Source organism: Pan troglodytes, chromosome X (assembly GCF_028858775.2).
Source record: "Pan troglodytes isolate AG18354 chromosome X, NHGRI_mPanTro3-v2.0_pri, whole genome shotgun sequence".
Taxonomy (NCBI): Eukaryota; Metazoa; Chordata; class Mammalia; order Primates; family Hominidae; genus Pan; species Pan troglodytes.
The window spans coordinates 57,463,234-57,479,622 of record NC_072421.2 but is presented as its reverse complement, the minus strand read 5'-3'; the positions used below and the strand labels follow the sequence as shown (position 1 = coordinate 57,479,622).

General features: G+C 36.5%; 1 protein-coding gene across 3 annotated transcripts in view; it reads right to left on the bottom strand.

The window, feature by feature from the left end:
• FAAH2 (fatty acid amide hydrolase 2) overlaps window positions 1–16,389 on the bottom strand; it is a 399,339-nt gene that overhangs the window by 55,734 nt on the left and 327,216 nt on the right. For all 3 annotated transcript variants that reach the window (XM_054676505.2, XM_063804045.1, XM_054676504.2), the window contains 2 exons: window positions 15,797–15,916; window positions 637–748 (listed from right to left, as the gene is read on the bottom strand). In XM_054676505.2, the coding sequence (XP_054532480.1) occupies window positions 637–748; window positions 15,797–15,916 (232 nt within the window). The remainder of the gene's footprint in view (window positions 1–636; window positions 749–15,796; window positions 15,917–16,389) is intronic.

The following is a 16,389-nucleotide window of genomic DNA, read 5'->3' as shown; positions in this document are numbered from 1 at the left end:
AAGATTGAGCTCAGGTAATTGCTTCAAAGGATGGAAGCCCCAAACCTTGGTGGCTTCCATGTGGTGTTGGGCCTGTGGGTGAACAAAAATCAAGAATTGATGTTTGGAAACCTCTGCCCAGATTTTAGAGGATGTATGAAAATGCCTGACTGCCCAGACAGAGGTGTGCTGCAGGGACAAGGCCCTCATAGAGAACCTCTGCTAGGGCAGTGTGGAAGGGAAATGTGGGGTTGAAGCTCCCACACAGAGTCCCCACTGGAGCACTGCCTAGTGGAGCTGTGAGAAGAGGGCCACTGTCCTCCAGACCCCAGAATGGTAGATCCACTGATAGCTTGCACAGTACACCCAGAAAATCCACAGACACTCAATGCCAACACATGAAAGCAACTTGGAGGGAGGCTATAACCTGGAAAGCCATAGGGGTGGAGCTGCCCAAGACCATGAGAACCCACCTCTTGCATCAGCGTGACCTGGATGTGAGACATGGAGTCAAAGGAGATCATTTTGGAGCTTTAAGATTTCAGTGCCCCACTGGATTTTGGACTTGCATGGGGCCTTTAGTCCAAAATTTATATTTAGATATTAAGAAATATTACAGGACATCAAACTGGTCTAGGTAGAATATGATTTACATACCAATGGAAGGGATGGTGTACACTGACAGACCCAGGCACCATTTGATCAACTCCCACAGAGGACTGACATGTTTCCCATGGTCACCAAGCAAATCTACAAATTTCACAGGTTCCTGAGATTGAAGGAAAGAAATAAAATACAAGAGTATTTTCTCAAAATAGTAAAGACCAAAACACCTATACAAGACTTATATATGAATAATCATTCATAACAGCAAAATACCAGTCAATTGATGAATACATAAATAAAATTTATTGATAAAATATTACTCAGTCACACAAAGTAAGTGCTGATATATGATACAATATAAATAAAACTTGAAATATTGTGCCTAGTGAAAGAAGCCAGTAACAAGACACCACATACATATGAGCCTATTCACATGAAATATCCAGAATAATCAAATCTATAGAGACAGAAAGTAGATTCTTGGTTACTTAAGGCTATGGAGGTGCGAGTGGGTTGTAGAGTGACTGATAATGAGTATGAGGTCTCTTTTAGGAATGACGAAAATATTCTAAAATTGTGATGATTGTTGCACAACTCTAAATGTACTAAAATCCATTACATTGTATACATTAAATAGGCACATTGCATGGTATATGAATTATAACTCAACAAACCTGTTATAGGGAAGTGTAGGCAGAGCAGGATGGCTGAATAGAATGCTTCAGCAGTCAGCCTCCTTGCAAGAACACCAAATTAAACAACTATGCATGCAAGAAAACACATTCATAAGAACCAATAAAGTGAGCAATCACAATAACTGGTTTTAACAAAATATCAATAAAAGAGGCACTGAAGAGAGTAGGAAAGATGGTCTTGCATTGCCTACACCAACCCTCCCCCATTGTCCATCAGCACCTCATTGAAAGACAATTTGTTTGCTTACAGGATGGTGAGTAAAGTGAATGGACTACTTTGCATTGCAACCAAGTCCTGCCCTGTCCCAGTGGTATGCAACATAGGGAAAAATTATGCTAGCACCAAAGCAGGGAACATTTAGAGCAGTTCTGAATGAGGGAAATTATCAGCTCCAGTGGGAGGAACTCCAGTCCTGGCTGGCTCCACCACTAGCTGACTAACATGGCCCGAGGCCTGAAGTAAATTTGAGTGGCCATCAGACCTCAAGGACTACAGGCCTTGGAAAAACCCTGGAGCTGCACTGTTCTCTCAGAGGCAATTGATTTTGGATGCACCCAACCTAGTACAACATCAGCTGTGGTGGCCAAAAGAGTGCATGCATCACCCTTCCTTTAACTCCAGGCAATGTAGCTGGTGAAGAGACTTCTGTGGCTTTGGGAAAGGAGTGGGAAAAGTACAGAGGATTTTGTCTTGCAAGTTGGGTACCAGCGTAGCTATAGTAAAATGAAGCAACAAGGAGATTCCTGAGGTCCCCAATAACAGGCCTTAGCTCCTGGATGGTCTTTCTAGACCCACTCTAGTGAGAAGGGAATTGACTGTCCTGAAGTGAAGAACCCAGTACCAGGAGGATTCCCAACCTTCTGACTCAAGAGCACCAGAGTCTCCTATAAACATTAGTCAGGCAGTAGTTGCCATGAGCCTTGGATGAGACCCCGTACTGTGCTAGCTTAATGTTTAATCTAGCACACTGCCAGCTGTAGTGGCCACAGGAGTACTCATGTCATCCCTTTCCCAATTCTAGACAACTCAGCATAAAAACAGACTCCTTCATATTGAGGGAAAGAGAGACAAGAGAGTGACTTACTTTACCTGGTGACCCAGGAAATTTTCCCTTATATTACTCAACACCACCAAAGCAGTGCCTCTGGGATTTGGCAAGAGTCACAGCATTCCTCAGCTTAAGACGCCACCGAATGCTGTTATGGATTCAGTGAAAACACACTTACAGGACAACACTCAATCCTCTTCGAATACATGGTAAGTCTTTCAATAAGGATGGGCCAAACCAAGAACAGACGGTGAATATTGAAAACAACACCTAACTCTTCAATGTTAAGACATTAATAAATGTACATAAGCATCAAAAACATCCAGGAAAACATAACCTAACCAAATAAACTAAATACGGCACCAGTGACCAATTCAGGAGTGACAGAGATATGTGAATTGTCAGGCAGAGAATTGAAAATAGGTATCTTGTGGAAGCCTAATGAACTTAAAGACAATGCAGAGAAGGAATTCCAAATTCCGTCAGAGACATTTTTTAAAGATTAAAATTTAAAAAGAAGAAAAATTCACTTGACAAACTGAAAATGCATGAGAATCTCTCAAATGCATTATTAAACAAATAGAATAAGTAATTAGTAAGCTGGAAGACAGGTTGTAGGCTCGAGGTTACAAGATGGCTGAATAGGAACAGCTCCAGTCCGCAGCTCCAAGCATGAGCGACACAGAAGATGGGTGATTTTTGCATTTCCAACCGAGGTACCAGGTTTATCTCACTGGCTTGTCAGACAGAGGGTTCAGCCCACAGAGCAGGGTGGGGCATCCTCTCACCTGGGAAGCACAAGGGGTCGGAGAATTCCCTTTCCTAGCCAAGGGAAGCCATGACATACAGTACCTGGAAAATCAGGAAACACCCACCCTAATACTGTGCTTTTCCAACGGCGTTAGCAAACGGCACACCAGGAAATCATATCCCGTGCCTGGCTCGGAGGGTCCGAAGCCCACAGAGCCTCACTCACTGCTAGCACAGCAGTCTGAGATCAAACTGCAAGGTGGCAGCGAGGCTGGGGGAGGGGCATCCGCCATTGCTGAGGCTTGACTAGGTAAACAAAACGGCTGGTAAGCTAAAACTGGGTAGAGCCCACCACAGCTCAAGGAGGCCTGCCTGCCTCTGTAGACTCCACCTCTGGGGCAGGGCAGAGCTGAACAAAAGGCAGCAGAAACTTCTGCAGAATTAAACGTCTTGTCTGACAGCTTTGAAGAGAGTACTGGTTCTCCCAGCATGGAGTTTGAGATCTGAGAACGGACAGACTGCCTCCTCAAGTGGGTCCCTGACCCCCAAGTAGCCTAACTGGGAGACACCTCCCAGTAGGGGCTGACTGACATCTTACAGAGCTGGATGCCCCTGAGATGAAGCTTCCAGAGGAAGGATCAGGCAGCAACATCGGCCATTCTGCAATATTTGCTGTTCTGCAGCCTCTGCTGGTGATACCTAGGCAAACAGAGTGTGAAGTGGACCTTAGTAAACTCCAACAGACCTGCAACTGAGGGTCCTGACTGTTAGAAGGAAAACTAACAAACAGAAAGGACATCCACACCTAAACCCCATCTGTACGTCGCCATCATCAAAGACCAAAGGTAGATAAAATCACAAAGATGGGGAGAAACCAGAGCAGAAAAGCTGAAAATTCTAAAAATCAGAGCACCTCTTCTCCTCCAAAGGAATGCAGCTCCTCACCAGCAACAGAACAAAGCTGGATAGAGAATGACTTTGATGAGTTGAGAGAAGAAGGCGTCCGACAATCAATAACAAACTACTCCAAGCTAAAGGAGGATCTTCGAACGCGTCGCAAAGAAGTTAAAAACCTTGAAAAAAGATCAGACGAATGGTAAACTAGAATAACAGGTGTAGATAAGTCCTTAAATGACCTCATGGAGCTGAAAACCATGGCACGAGAACTACGTGATGAATGCACAACCTTCAGTAGCCGATTTGATAAAGTGGAAGAAAGGGTATCAGTGATTTAAGTTGAAATGAATGAAATGAAGCAAGAACAGAAGTTTAGAGACAAACGAGTAAAAAATGAACAAAGCCTCCAAGAAATATGGGACTATGTGAAAAGACCAAATCTACATCTGATTGGTGTACCTGAACATGACGGTGACAATGGAATCAAGTTGGAAAACACTCTTCAGGATATTATCCAGGAGAACTTCAAGAACCTAGCGAGGCAGGCCAACATTCAAATTCAGGAACTACAGAGAATGCTGCAAAGATACTCCTCGAGAAGAGCAATTCTAAGGACATAATTATGAGATTCACCAAAATTGAAATAAAGGAAAACAATGTCAAGGGCAGACAGAGAGAAAGGTCGGGTTACCCACAAAGGGAAGCCCATCAGACTAACAGTGGATCTCTCGGCAGAAACTCTACAAACCAGAAGAGAGTGGGGGCCAATATTCAACATTCTTAAAGAAAAGAATTTTCAACCCAGAATTTCATATCCAGCCAAACTAAGCTTCATAAGTGAAGGAGAAATGAAATCCTTTACAGACAAGCAAATGCTGAGAGATTTTGTCACCACCAGGCCTGCCCTAAAAGAGCTCCTGAAGGAAGCACTAAACATGGAAAGGAACAACCAGTAACAGCCACTGCAAAAACATGCCAAATTGTAAAAACTGTCAATGCTAAAAAGAAACTGCATCAACTAATGAGCAAAATAACCAGCTAACATCATAATGACAGAATCAAATTGACACATAACAATATTAACCTTAAATGTAAATGGGCTAAATGCTCCAATTAAAAGACACAGACTGGCAAATTGGATAGAGAGTCAAGACCCATCAGTGTGCTGTATGCAGGAAACCCATCTCACATGCAGAGACACACATTGGCTAAAAATAAAGGGATGGAGGAAGATCTACCAAGCAAATGGAAAACAAAAAAGGCAGGGGTTGCAATCCTAGTCTCTGATAAAACAGACTTTAAACCAACAAAGATCAAAAGAGACAAAGAAGGCCACTCCGTAATGGTAAAGGGATCAATTCAACAAGAAGAGCTAACTATCCTAAATATATATGCACCCAATACAGGAGCACCCAGATTCATAAAGCAAGTCCTTAGAGGCCTACAAAGAGACTTAGACTCCCACACAATAATAATGGGAGACTTTAACACCCCACTGTCAACATTAGACAGATCAGTGAGACAGAAAGTTAACAAGGATATCCAGCAATTGAACTCAGCTCTGCACCAAGTGGACCTAATAGACATCTACAGAACTCTCCACCCCAAATCAACAGAATATACATTATTCTCAGCACCACATCACACTTATTCCAAAATTGACCACATAGTTGGAAGTAAAGTACTCTTCAGCAAATGTAGAAGAACAGAAATTATAACAAACTGTCTCTCAGACCACAGTGCAATTGAACTAGAACTCAGGATTAAGTAACTCACTCAAAACAGCTCTACCATATGGAAACTGAACAAACTGCTCCTGAATGACTACTGGGTACATAACGAAATGAAGGCAGAAATAAAGATGTTCTTCAAAACCAATGAGAACAAAGACACAACACACCAGAATCTCTAGGACACATTTAAAGCAGTGTGTAGAGGGAAATTTATAGCACTAAACGCCCACAAGAGAAAGCAAGAAAGATCTCAAATTGACACCCTAATATCACAATTAAAAGAACTAGAGAAGCAAGAGCCAACACATTCAAAAGCTAACAGAATGCAAGAAATAATTCAGATCAGAGCAGAACTGAAGGAGATAGACACACACAAAAAAAACGCTTCAAAAATCAGTGAATCCAGGAGCTGGTTTTTTTGAAAAGATCAATAAAATTGATAGACCACTAGCAAGACTAATAAAGAAGAAAAGAGAGAGGAATCAAATAGATGCAATAAAAAATGATAAAGGGTATAGCACCACCAATCCCAAAGAAATACAAACTACCATCAGAGAATAGTATAAACACCTCTACACAAAAAAAAACTAGAAAATCTAGAAGAAACGGATAAATTCCTGGACACATACACCCTCCCAAGACTAAACTAGGAAGAATTTGAATCACTGAATACACCAATAACAGGTTCTGAAATTGAGGCAATAATTAGCCTACCAGCAAAAAAAAACATCCAGAACCAGACAGATTCATAGCCGAATTCTACCAGAGCTACAAAGAGGAGCTAGTACCATTCCCTCTGAAACTATTCCAATCAACAGAAAAAGAGGGAATCTTCCCTAACTCATTTTCTGAGGCCAACATCATCCTGATACCAAAGCCTGGCAGAAACACAACAACAAACAAGAGAATTTTAGACCAGTATCTCTAATGAATGCTGATGCAAAAATCCTCAATAAAATACTGGCAAACTGAATCCAGGAGCACATCAAAAAGCTTATCCACCAGGATCAAGTGGGCTTCATCCCTGGGATGCAACACTGCTTCAACATATGCAAATCAATAAACGTAATTCATCATATAAACAGAACCAAACACAAAAAACACATGATTATCTCAATAGATGCAGAAAAGGCCATTGACAAAATTCAACAGCCCTTCATGCTAAAAACTCTCCATAAAGTAGGTATTGATGGCATGTGTCTCAAAATAATAAGAACTATTTATGACAAACCCAAAGCCAATGTCATATTGAATGGGCAAAAACTGGAAGCATTCCCTTTGAAAACTGGCACAAGACAGGGATGCCCTCTCTCACCACTCTTATTCAACATAGTGTTGGAAGTTCTCTTTAGGGAAATCAGGCACGGGAAAGAAATAAAGAGTATTCAATTAGTAAAACAGGAAGTCAAATTGTCCCTGTTTGCAGATGACATGACTGTATATTTAGAAAACTCCATCCTATCAGCCCAAAATCTCCTTAAGCTGATAAGCAACTTCAGCAAAGTCTCAGGATACAAAATCAATGCACAAAAATCACAAGCATTCCTATACACCAAAAACAGACAATCAGAGAGCCAAATCGTGAGTGAATTCCCATTCACAATTGTTTCAAAGAGAATAAAATATCTAGGAATCCAGCCTACAGGGGATGTGAAGGACCTCTTCTAGGAGAACTACAAACCACCTCTCAACAAAATAAAAGAGGACACAAACAAATAGAAGAAGATTCCATGCTCATGGATAGGAAGAATCAATATTTTGAAAATGATCATACTGCCCAAGGTAATTTATAGATTCAATGCCATCCCCATTAAGCTACCAATGACTTTCTTCACAGAACTGGAAAAAACTACTCTAAGTTCATATGTAACCAAAAAAGAGCCCGCATCACCAAGTCAATCCTAAGCCAAAAGAACAAAGCTGGAGGCATCACGCTGCCTGACTTCAAACTATACTACAAGGCTACGGTAACCAAAACAGCATGGTACTGGTACCAAAACAGAGATATAGATCAATGGAAGAGAACAGAACCCTCAGAAATAATGCCACATATCTACAACCATCTGATCTTTGACAAACCTGACAAAAACAAGAAATGGGGAAACAATTCCCCATTTAATAAATGATGCTGGGAAAAGTGGCTAGCCATATGTAGAAAGCTAAAACTGGATCCCTTCCTTACACCTTATACAAAAATTAGTTCAAGATGGATTAAAGACTTAAACGTTAGACCTAAAACCATAAAAACCCTAGATGAAAACCTAGGCAATACCATTCAGGACATAGGCATGTGCAAGGACTTCATGTCTAAAACACCAAAAGCAATGGCAACAAAAGCCAAAAATGACAAATGGCATCTAATTAAACTAAAGAGCTTCTGCACAGCAAAAGAAACTACCATCAGAGTGAACAGGCAACCTACAAAATGGGAGAAAAATTTGCAACCTACTCATCTGACAAAGGGCTAATATCCAGAATCTACAATGAACTCCAACAAATTTACAAGAAAAAAACAAACAACCCCATCAAAAAGTGGGCGAAGGATATGAACAGACACTTCTCAAAAGAAGACATTTATGCAGTCAAAAAACACATGAAAAAATGCTCATCATCGCTGGCCATCAGAGAAATGCAAATCAAAACCACAATGAGATAACCATCTCACACCAGTTAGAATGGCGATCATTAAAAAGTCGGGAAACAACAGGTGCTGGAGAGGATGTGGAGAAATAGGAACACTTTTACACTGTTGGTGGGACCGTAAACTAGTTCAACCATTGTGGAAGTCAGTGTGGTGATTCCTCAGGGATCTAGAACTAGAAATACCATTTGACCCAGCCATCCCATTACTGGGTATATACCCAAAGGATTATAAATCATGCTACTATAAAGACACATGCACACGTATGTTTATTGTGTCACTATCTGCAATAGCAAAGACTTGGAACCAACCCAAATGTCCAACAACGATAGACTGGATTAAGAAAATGTGGCACATATACACCATGGAATACTATGCAGCCATAAAAAATGATGAGTTCATGTCCTTTGTAGGGACATGGATGAAACTGGAAACCATCATTCTCAGCAGACTATCACAAGGACAAAAAACCAAACACCGCATGTTCTCACTTATAGGTGGGAATTGAACAATGAGAGCACATGGACACAGGAAGGGGAACTTCACACTCTGGGGACTGTTGTGGGGTGGGGGGAGGGGGAGGGATAGCATTAGGAGATACACCTAATGTTAAATAACAAATTAATGGGTGCAGCACACCAACATGGCACATGTATACATATGTAACAAACCTGCACATTGTGCACATGTACCCTAAAACTTAAAGTATAACAATAATAGAAATAAAAATAAAAATAAAAAAAGAATGTTTTCTAATTCTTGGAAAAAATGACACTGATGTTATGATAGGAAAAGTATTAAATCTGTAGATTGCTTAGAGCAGTATGGTAATTTTGTTTATATTAATTTTTCCAATCCAATAGCATGGGATGTTTCTCCATTTATTTGTGTCATCTACTTTTTCTTTCATCAGTATTTTGTAGTTTTACTGATATATATATATATAATTTTGTATATATTGATTCTTCCAATCCAATAGCATGGGATGTTTCTCCATTTATTTGTGTCATCTACTTTTTCTTACATCAGTAGTTTGTAGTTTTACTGATATCTATATCTATATCTATATACTTATATCTATATATACTGATATATATACTGATATATATATAGTGATATAGATATAGATATCAGTAAAACTACAAACTACTGTGTATATGTGTGTATATATATATACACACAAATATATATACACGTGTATACATATACACAATTCAATACATTGGACAATACATATATACACGTGCATGTATGTATATACATATATACGTATATATGTGTATACATATACATATGTATATATGTATATATGTGTATACATATACATATGTATATATGTACATATGTGTATACATATACATATGTATATATGTACATATGTGTATACATATACGTATGTATATATGTACATATGTGTATACATATACGTATGTATATATGTACATATGTGTATACATATACGTATGTATATATGTACATATGTGTATACATATACGTATGTATATATGTACATATGTGTATACATATACGTATGTATATATGTACATATGTGTATACATATACGTATGTATATATGTGTATACATATACATATGTATATATGTATACAGATATATATCAGTAAAAGTACATATTATTATATTTATATATTATATAATTTAAAAATATAAATCTAATTATAACATATTTAATATATATTATATAATTATATTTAAATATAAATATAAATAATATATATAATATATAATATACAAATATATTATATATTTATATGTAATATATACATTATATATATTTCATCTTCTTAATTAACAAGGAGTTCTACTTAATTTATTTTTTGTAACTATTATAAATGGAATTGCATTGTTGATTTTATTCTCAGCTACACTTTTATTGGTGTAAAAAAATGCTACTTGTTTTTATACATGTATTTTGTATCCTGAAACTTTACTGAATTCTTTTATCAATTCTAGGGGATTATTTTTGGAGTCTTTAGGTTTTCCAAGATATAAGATTATATAGTCAGATAACAGGAAAAAATTTCACTTCCTCTTTTCCAGTTTGGATATCTTTTATTTATTTCTTTTGCCAGATTGCTCTGGCTAGGACTTTCAGTACTGTGTTGAATAGGAGTGGTGAAAGTGGGCATCCTTGTCTTGTTCTAGTTCTTAGAGGAAATGCTTTCAACTTTTCTCCATTCAGTGTGATATTAGATTTGGGTTTGTTGTATGTGGCCTTTATTACATTGAGATATGTTCATTTTATGCCTAGATTGTTGAGACTGTTTATCATAAAAAGATTCTAAATTTTATTAAATGCTTTTTCCTGCATCTATTGAGATAATTATATGGTTTTGTTATTTTTGTTTATGTAATATATCACTTTTATTGATTTGTTTATGTTAAACCATCCTTATATTCCTAATATAAAACCCACTTGTTTATGGCGTATTATCTTTTTGTTATGCTGTTGAATTTGGTTTTCTAGTATTTTGCTGAGGATTTTTGCATCTATGCTCTTCAGACTACTGATCTGTAGTTTTTCTGTGGTTGTTGTGTTCTTGTATGGTTTTGGTATCAGGGTGATAGTGGTGTCATGGAATGAGTTATGAAGAATTCTCTCCTCTTTGAACTTTTGGAGCAATTTCAAAAGAACTGTTTATTCTTCTTTGTGTGTATGGAAAATCCATTTAGTTCTGAGATTCCTTTGATAAAAATTATTTATTACTGATTCAATGTTGCTATTCATTATAGGTCTGCTCAAGTTCTCTATTACCTCCTGATTCAAATGGGAGGTTGCATGTTTCCAGAAATTAATTTATTTCCTCTAGATTTTCTTGTTTGTGGAAGTAGAGTTCTTAATAATAATTTTTAAGAATCTTTGTATTTCTGTGATGTCATTTATAATTTCTTCTTTTGCTTTTCTGATTTTGTTGTAATCTCTCTTTTTTCATTTCTGATTTTGTTGTAATCTCTCTTTTTTTCATGATTAATCTGGATAGTGGATTATTTTGTTTACCTTTTTTAAGAACCAACACTTCCTGTTTCAGTGACCCTTTGTTCTTCTACCTTTCCTTTTTGGTCTCTATTTTACTTAGTTCTACTACAATTTTTTTTTTTAACTCATTTTCTTCTGCCACTTTTCGGTTTAGTTTGTTCTTGTGTTTCTAGTTCATGGCAGTCCATCATTAGGTTGTTAATTTGTAATGTTCCTACTTTTTTAGTATAGGCATTTAATACTATGAACATCCCTTTGGGAACTCCTTTTTCTTTATCCCACAGAATTTGATGTGTTGTGTTTTCCTTTTCATTTGTTTCAAAAATTGCTATAATTTCCACCTTAATTTCTTCATTGACACAATAATCATTAAGGAACATGTTTGATTTCCATGTATTTGTATAGTTTCCAAAGTTCCCAAAAGTAGTGATATTCAGTTTTATTCAAGCGTGGTCTGAGAAGATTCTTGATATGTTTTTAATGTTAAAAAATTCACTGAGACTTGTTTTGTGGCCTAAAATACAAGGTCTATACAAGGTCATACATGGTCTATCTTGGAGAATGTTCCATGTGCTTATGTGAAAAAAATGTACATTTCACAGTTGTTGAGTAGACTTTTCTGTCAAAGTGTGTTAAGTCTATTGCACCTAAAGTCCAAATAAGTTCAATATTTCTTTGTTGATTTCCCGTCTTAATGATGTCTAATGCTGTGAATGCGCAGTTGAAGTTGCACACTATTATTGTATTATTTTCCACCTCTCTTGTTAGATGTAGTAATATTTGTTTTATGAATCTGGTTGCTCCAGTATTGAGTGTATATATACTGAGTAATGTTATATCCTCCTGTTGCATTGATCCTTTTATCATTATACAATGACCTTATTTGTCTTTTTTAACTTTTTAATTTAATATCTGCTATATCTAGTATAGGTAAAGCTATTCCTACTCTCTTTTAGTTTCTATTTCCATAAAATATCTTTTTTCAACCGTTTTCTCTCAGTCTATGTATGTATTTACAGAGAAGGTGAATTTCTTGGAAGCAGCATTTAGATGGATCATGTTTCTTATATTTTCTGCCAATCTATCTCTCTTTAGAAGAGTATTTAATCCATTTGAGTTCAAGGTTAACATTTATACATGAGGTTTATTTTCTGTCAAGTCACTAAATCTTTTCAATTGTTTTATACATTGTTTGTTTCTTTTTCTCTGTTTGTCTTTATGGTTTGGTGAAATTTTGTTGTGTTAACAACTTGACTTTTCTTCCTTCTTTATGTGATTGTTTTATAACATCATTGAGTTTTATATGTTAATGAGTTATCATAATCATGAACATATACCTTTTATTTCCATGTCAAGGACATTTTTGAGCATTTGTTTTAAGTCTGGTCTAGTGGTGATAAATTCCCTCAGCAATTGCTTGTCTGGAAAAGACTTTATTTCTCCTTCATTTATGAAGCTTAATCATGCTGGATATAAACATTTTTATTGTATTTTTTTCTTTCAGCAATTTGTAAATCCCATTCCATTTTCTTCTGACCTGCAAAGTTTCTGCTAAGAAGCTCATTCTTAGTCTGATGGGGTTTCTTTCATAGGTGACTACATGCATTTTTCTTGCTGATCATAGAAGTATTTCTTTTATGTTGACTTTAGATATTCTGATTTAATATGCCTTTTGCAATGTATTTGTCTTGGATTGCTGGGACTACTGTATCTGGATGTCTAAATCTCTTGCTACACTTGAGATGCTTCCATAAATAATTTTCTTAAATAGGATTTCTAAACTTATTTTTTATCTTTCTTTCTACCTCAGTAATACCAACAAATTGTAAGTATTGTTATTTTTGCACACTCATCTTAAGGGCTTTGTTCATTTGTCTTTATTTTTGTTTGATTGGATTACTTCAAAAGATGTGTCTTCATATTTTGAGAGTCTTCCTTCTGCTTGGTCTTTGGAATGTTTTTGTAACCCCTTCAATGAATTTATAAGTTCCAAAATTTCTGTTATTATTACATTTTTTTAGAAAATCTACCTTCTTAGTAAATTTCATATTAACAGCCTAAATTGATATTCTAATATATTTGTATTGCTTTACAAATTTCCATTTAAGGTCCAGGTGTGGTGGCTCATGCCTGTAATCCCAGCACTTTAGGGGCCAGCATGATTGGATCACCTGAGGTCAGGAGTTTAGACTAGCCTGGCCAAAAATGGTGAAACCCCATCTCTACTAAAAATACAAAAATTAGCCAAGTGTTGTGGCATGTGCTTGTAGCCCCAGCTCTTCAGGAGGCTGAGGCAGGAAAATCGCTTAAACAAGGGAAGCAGAGGTTGCAGTAGGCCAAGATTGCACCACTGCAATCTAGCCTAGGCAACAGAGTGAGACTCTGTCTCAAAAAAAAAAAAAATCAATTTAATTTCATTAAGCCTTTTTAAAGTCAATATTTTGATTTCCTTATCTGGCATTTTGAAGATTTCTTTTGCACAGAGTCTATTGCTGAAGAATTATTGTTTTAATTTGAGAGTGTTATAGTACATTTCTTTTTCAGGCTTTCTGCATCTATACATTGATTTCTGAGCAACCAGGGGAATAGGGGATTGTTCTTATTTTTGATTTACTTTCATTGAGTGTGGAATTTTGTTCTTGAAGATATGACTATGATAATAACTACAACCATTTTTTAAGAGATAGTATTAAAAGAAATAAATGTTATAGTGCAAATGCACAAGAAACTGCAAGAGAAGTGGGGATGATTATTGAGTATAAAAAGAGAAGAAATAAGGTCTAGGGTTTGATAGCACAATTGGGTGACTATAGTTTAAAGTACTTTGTTGTATATTATAAAACAAGAGAGTGGAATTGGAAAGTTACACCACAAAGAAATAATAAATGTTTAAACTGTTGGATACTTCAGTTACAGATTTCATAACTACACATTGTATGTATGTGTCATAACATCTTATATATCCCATAAATACATACAACTATTATGTAGTCACAAAATTTAAAAATTTTAAATTAGGTTTGTAATTAAAAAAGAGCTACATTAACATAAAAAGTATGGGTTAGAAAATGGCCACATCCCTTTTCTACCTATTTTAAGTGATTATTAATGAGCAACATGGTAAAGTGGTTATGACCACCAGCTCTAAATCTGGCATCATAATCCCAGCTCTAAATCTGGTATCATAATTCAAAGTAAGAGGAGAGCAGATTTTTCCCCCGTCTTTTTCTTTCCAGATTTGTAATTACAGGACCAGTTTTGACAGTCAGCATGTATGTTAACAGTTTATCCAAATTATAAGACAGTGTCTTCTGGAAGTGAACTGAAAATAAACTTTTTGTTTTTGATTTCAGCTTTAGTTTTGATCTAAAGTTCTGATTATAAACTTTCATCTCAGAGCCAAACATCCTCCCCTTGTGAATTTTTATAAACGTTTTATTCTGAGAGATTTCCAAAGTGTTTCTGCAAAGAAAACTGGGTATTTGAAAAAATTTTAAAAGTGACTTTTTTTTTTTTTTTAAGGTAGAGAGGGTCGTGTGAGTTCTGCCTTATGGAAGGGCTATTGTATGTGAGATACCTTATAAAAATATTGTTAATCCACAAAATAAAGCTGTAAAATGGGTATCAATAGCTTAATTTTACGTATGAGTAAACTGCAGAATAGCTAAGTAACTTGCCCAAGATAACAAAACTAGGAGGTAGCCTGCACTTCAAATTTGGATGTGTCATGCTCTAACACAAATATTCCCATTGGCAGAAAACATTCCTATATTCACAAAAGTTAAATTCTCCAGAATGTTGAATTTATCTTATAGTTCTCAAAGTGCTCATATTAAAAGTCTTCAGCAAGCCTGAAAAAACCTGGCATAAGGGAAGCTCCTTTCACAAGTACCTGTATTAGCTTCTAATCATAGCAGATATGAAAAGGAAGGGAAAAATAAACAGGAGATGGGCAGATAGCTCTGTACATGTATTTTTAAAACATCTCAGGGGGAAGGTAAAGGTGGAACTTGACAACTGAAGTTACCTAATCACTTAAGGCTTCATTGAAACCTACATGTTCTGAGTACCTAGCATACAACATACTAAGATTAGCTTCATTCCCCTGTGTCCCTGTTCTTGCCGTGGTTTCCCCTCTGCCTGGCATAATCTTTATCTCTTCTCTACCTGGTTAAGGTTTCCAAATCATTCAAGATTTGGGAGACTGCAACTCCTCCATCAAGAAGCCTTCACTGATTTCCATATAGGAATGGGCACACTCTCTGTGAATAGCATATATGCCTATTCCTTATAGGCATTCACCAAACTGTGCTTTCTTTAAATATTTTACTATTTTACTTATTTTTTTCATGAGTTTCTTTTCTCTACACCTCTAACATATGGACCACAATAGAAGCTCAATAAATGTTTACACAAAGAAAAAAGTAAGTAAAGAAAGAGATAAACATACCTTCCCATCATGTCCCTTTGCTGACATCATTGCGATCCACAACTGAAAAGAGTACTTCATTTTCTTCAGTTTAACATGTTGAACTGAGGCTCCTAGAATAGTTTCAAGGTGAACCACAACCTTATAAAAGAAAGATATAAAAACAGACAAACATGATGAGAAGAGGAGATACTACTGAAGAGTGACATCAGCAAGATGGCAGAGCAGAAAGCGCCAGGCCCTCATTGCCCCATGGAAACACCAAAAAAACAAACAAAAAAACAAAAACGAAACAAAACAGCCCAAAATATATAGAGCAAAGTAGTTTTGTGAGAACTCTAGAAACAAGCTAAGAAGCTGAAGCAACCAAGGAAATGCCTAAAAAAAAAAAAAAAAAAAAACTACACTCAAAATGCTAGAAAATTTCATGTCATTTCTGCTTGCCCTTGTCCCACTCCCTCTCTAACACAGCACTGAGTGTCTGAAAGAATCCATCAAATTATTGGTTCCTCCATTGGAATGAAAGAATATGAATGGAACTTGCTTGTAAAGTTCTAGCTTCTCTGGGGACAGTCTGAGGGACTGTTTTGTCTGTTCTGACTTGGAATACTAAC